General features: G+C 40.9%; 1 protein-coding gene across 2 annotated transcripts; it reads right to left on the bottom strand.

Annotated features, from left to right (window-relative positions):
- On the bottom strand, window positions 1-3957 carry LOC112553435 (ankycorbin-like). 2 transcript variants are annotated; one of them, XM_025220644.1, is made up of 4 exons: window positions 3627-3957; window positions 1291-2740; window positions 749-896; window positions 1-281 (listed from the first exon to the last, which is right to left on the bottom strand). In XM_025220644.1, exon 2 carries the CDS (start codon window positions 2733-2735, stop codon window positions 1440-1442), a length of 1296 nt encoding a protein of 431 aa, XP_025076429.1. In that variant the 5' UTR covers window positions 2736-2740; window positions 3627-3957; the 3' UTR covers window positions 1-281; window positions 749-896; window positions 1291-1439. The 2 variants fall into 2 exon arrangements, with proteins under 2 accessions (XP_025076429.1, XP_025076430.1); XM_025220645.1 differs by lacking the exon at window positions 3627-3957 and adding an exon at window positions 3327-3617.
- Window positions 3958-4858: the final 901 nt, after the last annotated feature.

Below are 4858 nucleotides of genomic sequence, written 5' to 3'. Positions count from 1 at the left end.
CTGATTTCAATCTGTTTTATAAAATAACTTTGCTATAATTTTTTCTGGCAATGGCAGTGCTGTCATTTGTGAGAACTGTCGACCACCAGTGCGAAACAGAAAGCGCACAGCATCAAGACACAACTGCATTAAGGTCTTAGGATTCCATGCATGCATTTGCAGCCAAGCAACTAAATCAGGATCTTCTTGCACAATGTCTGGCGCGTCATCGTTTCCTTCTTCAGTCTCATCTTCACTGCTGTCGTCGGAGATGTCCAAAACCCTTGATTCTTTAGAACAAGCTGAAGATAAGAGCAAAAATTATGGGCTCTTGGCTCTCCCACATTTAATTTCACTCGTGAATGATAATAACAAATGCAGTAATCTTATTTTCTCGATATTTTCCTCTGCATTGGAAATTTATGATTATCTCTTATAGAAAAGTTTATTTTAAACAGTTTGGTGACAAGTACAAGACTATAGTGCTGAAAGAAGCTTTCTAATAATGGATCACAAAATGCCTCATGAGCCCAAGTCATACAGGTCAAACTAATTTACCAATGTACAGCAGAATACTGAGAGACTGAATTGACACATGTTGAAAAGATCGCAGATAACTTTTCTTACCCACAACAAGCTAACACACTCATGTAGCACAGGTCTGCAACAACTAATATTCCTGTATTCCCAAACTCATCTAGCTGAGTAAGACAGAATGTCCTAACTGCACAGTTTAGACAGAATGCCATCACTTCATTCATTTACTTACTTTTGCAGTTGAAAAGGTAGCTTTGTGAAGACAGGTCACAACCTGCTTCTACCAAAAAGCGTGCAAAATCAACCATGCATGACTCTAATGCCTCCTTCAGGGGAGACTGCTCATCCTCCCTCTCCTCCTGTGCCAACTGTTCAAGGCCCTGGAGAAGGAGAAAGAAAAAAGTGTAGTCATTGGCATGGCGTAAAACACAACCAACCTTAAACAAAAGAGACAGCAGATTTAGGCTGATTTTGCCTTTTACATAGAAAGAAAATTTAGGAAGATATTTTGTGGAAAATTATTTTAGTGGTATGATAAAGCTCTCTTTGTGTGTGTGTGTGCATGTATAAAACAATCCTCCATAAGTCATACCATGGAAATCAAGCTATCAAGGACTGTGTCACAAGCCATTCTACTGATACAAACTTCACTTCATACCTAAAACAGCACTGCGAGAAAGAACCCATCTCTGTAAACCACATAGCAACAAATGGGAGAAACTGGACAGACTAAAAATCAAAATCAGATCTCCCAGTTTTTAAGCAAGAACTCACCTCCCTGCCTTCAAGACTGGCTCCTGCACTGAGAAGAAGGCGTGCAATGTCTATTCTTCCAGTCATAGCAGCCATGCGCAGGGGAAGACAACCATCAGCACCTCTGCAGGAAGGACTGGCCCCCTTGCTCAGTAGAGCTGCAACCATGTCTATGTTTTCAAGTGAAATGGCATCATGCAGAGGGAGATTTCCCATGCTGTTTGGGGCATTGACACTGCAGCCAAGCTCAATAAGTTGCTCTGCAAGTTCTGTGGTGTGTGAGAAACAATGACACGCGCATGCAAAAGCGTGTTGCCCCGCAACATTTGACTGATGTGTGTCTTTAATGTGCTCTTTGCAGACTTTACCAAATATAGCGCCACTTCACTTGATGAGTTGATGAGAGCAAGATAAAGAGGCGATCGTCCACGTTCATCACATGCGTTGACATCTGCTCCATATTCACATAGCATGGCCACTAGTGGCTGATCACCTGATGCAGCAGCAACATGGAGTGGAGTTAAAGTACTTTCACGGGAATGACTTAATAACAAAGTGCGTTGCTGAACCCGCAAAAACCCTGTTAAGTTCGGGGAAGCTCCAGCTTGTAAAAGCATGAGAGCCAGATCTCTGTGGCCCTGAGCACAAGCTAACAGCAAAGCTGTCTGGCCAGCATTGTTCTGCAGGTTTGCATCAGCACCCAGTCTCAAAAGACTTTCTACAATGTTGACATGAACTCCTCGCACAGCCAGATGAAGAGCGGTGTTTCCTGTCAGCGTGCATCGCTGATTAAGTTCTTTGCTGAGTAAACTTGCACTAGCAGTGCCTCCATACACTGTATGCTCCTCTCCATGTTCACCTGTTTGGTGGTAAATCTCGTCTCTCCTACAGTCAGATGGATACAAAAGCTCAAAGGCCTCCAAGTCACCCAACTGGGCTACTATATGAACTGGTGCAAGACCAGCTGCATTACGGAGCATACGCAACGCATCACAACGAGATAGCACACTGGTGATTGCGTAATGCTTGTACTGCAGGGAAAGGTGTAGGGATGGGTCCAGATCCTCCACATACCTGCAGCGTGAGTCCTGCACCAGTGCTTCCACCACAGGGGTGATATTCTCCACTACTGCTAAACATAGTGGTGAGCATTTACTCACAGGGTCGAGCTGGTTCACATCACACAAAGGGTTTGAGAGGAGAATGAAACACGCGTCCACCTGGTGTTTCCGTATAGCCAGTGACAGGGGAGAACCTCCATCAAAGTCTGGGGCATTGATGTCACATCCTAGCTCCATCAGCAAAAGGATCATGTCAAGACAACCTGAAGAAATAGCATTACATAAGGCTGTACCCTCCATGCCCCAGACAATGTCCATGTCTGCCCCCGATGCTACAGCCCTCTCCACGCCAGCTTTGTCACCCTCCTTCACTGCCTTGTGCAACCTCCGCAGAAGCTCCATCATGCTTTCTGTAACAAAAGTGTTCACCTTTTAAGGCTTCATCAACGTACGTTTTGATTCTCTTGCATTCATAGTCTTTGCAGGTAGCTATATGAGGTCACTGTTTTTGAATGATGTGTGTGTGTGTTTTAAATCAAACAATACTAGAAACTGACCAAAAAAAAAAAACCTGGCAGAAACATTGTGAGGTGCAGAAATAGTCTGTATTTAAAGCCATGAATGATGTTCTACAAGTATTTAAATAATGATAAGTTTAGGCTTAGATGTCGAACTATTTTCACCTGAAAATGTTGATACTTAACTTACATAATACCAGTGAGGATTATCACAATTATACACACACAACAGTGAAAGGATTCCAGGCCTAAACTGAATTCAAAAGAAGCTCTAATCGCTGTTGTCTAATGTAAATTATTAATACAATAATATCTATATATATTTGATGATACTGTACCACAGATATACAGCTGTTGTATCGTTCAGAATTTTTACTGACCCTTCAAGTTTGTATAGAGTGTAGACAGTGGAAAACAAAGTGTTTCACGATTGAAGCTTTTTAAAATTAAATTATCTACAAGATAAAGATGATGTTACCAGAGAGACATGGTTGGCCACCAATTAATGAGTCTGATTGCAAGTTTCACTAGATCGGAAAGAGCTGCAACTTGAGAGATCTCCTTACACAGCAAAAAGAACGAGATAAAAGCACAGAAAGTGAGGTTCTAAGCCTCCTTTTTGCAGCCAACTGTTTTCACGGCCAGTTCTGCTGGGTGGTGGAGGTCGTCTGCTCGACATCAACCGACGTTAATGACGCACACACACGCACAGAACACTCTAGCATGCCTCGCCTTCTTATGATATGATATGAATCGATGTAAAGTATAGTTCACCAACTTTTATCTTGCTGCCCAGTGTGGAAAGTGTTTTCCAGGCGTCAGTGACCCTGTACAAGCGTTGACGCAGTGAGGGACGTGCATGGCGTGTGGACAAGATGGAGACAAGCAGCCGGAAGTGACGGCGCCGCCATCTCGCCACAGCTGTCCTCGCTACGTCCAGCATCTGACAGTTGTTTGTAGCATGTAAACAGCCGCTTGTAAGGCTGCTGCTGAGTCTTCCTTCACCACTTGTGGGGCATTTTCTTCATCTTACTGTGGTGTGTGGCACTTGATGATGCCTGTGTGTGCAGTGAGTAGCTGCTGCAGACATGACTGTGTTGCAGAACGCAGAAAAGGTTTCTCCTTTCACTTGTGAGTTTAAAAAAAAAAAAAATAAAAACTAGTTTACGTGAGTACAAACTCATTTGTCCATTCTGCAAAGAATGCGAAAGTGTTTCGTTTTAAAATGAGATAAATCTGGTCTAAGCCTAGAATATGTGCTTAGGTTTTTGTTTCCAAAAATATTCCTACATTGGATCATTGCATTTATTCTTCCATAACATTGTTTCAGTAGTCAAATGTTTTTGCACATGATTTTCTTACATTTCTTATTTTCTGTATATATCTTTTCATTTTTATGATTACATGTTTAGTGGATGAAAATGTTTTTGTGTATTTTAGCTTTTCGTTGTTAGCTATAACATTAAAGAAATTGTTTTCCTGTGTTTTGACTTTTTTGGGCACCATATTATTTTCTAAGCTGTTATTAGTACTTATTAAACTTTTGTAAAGATGGAAGAGATCACATTGTTTTTATAATGCTTAAGAACTTAATTAAATGACTAGGTTAATTCTTCATGTTTCTGAACAGTTTTGGAAAAGCAAACTTTAATATGATATGAAAAAATGTCAGAAAACATTGTCAATCATTAGGGTATTATGAAGCTAATTACTATCAATTTTGGAAACAGCCCCTGAGCAAATACAAATTTTAAGAGGTAGATATGAGGTATTCCAGCCCTTTAAAGTGCCTTTATATTGAATCATTTAAGCATAAATAAACCCCATTAAAGATTCTCCTTATATTGGACTATGGAAACATGAGTTTCCAGTATTGAAAACTTTGAATGCAAGTTGCAACCTTGGTTTTGTAATCTTAACAGTTAAGTGACACAAATCTTTGAACGAATCCTGCTATCTTTGCCTTAAATGGATAATATAGTCATGTTCTGCTGTTCATGGTAAAAGTTG

The sequence above is a fragment of the Pomacea canaliculata genome, linkage group LG12 (genome assembly GCF_003073045.1).
Source record: "Pomacea canaliculata isolate SZHN2017 linkage group LG12, ASM307304v1, whole genome shotgun sequence".
Lineage (NCBI taxonomy): Eukaryota > Metazoa > Mollusca > Gastropoda > Architaenioglossa > Ampullariidae > Pomacea > Pomacea canaliculata.
Note: the sequence above shows the minus strand (reverse complement) of the source record. Positions and strands in the feature narration are given on the sequence as shown.

Bases quoted from the DNA above. Each gene is read 5' to 3' on its own strand.
- LOC112553435 (XM_025220644.1), bottom strand. From the start codon at position 2,735: ATGATGGAGCTTCTGCGGAGGTTGCACAAGGCAGTGAAGGAGGGTGAC.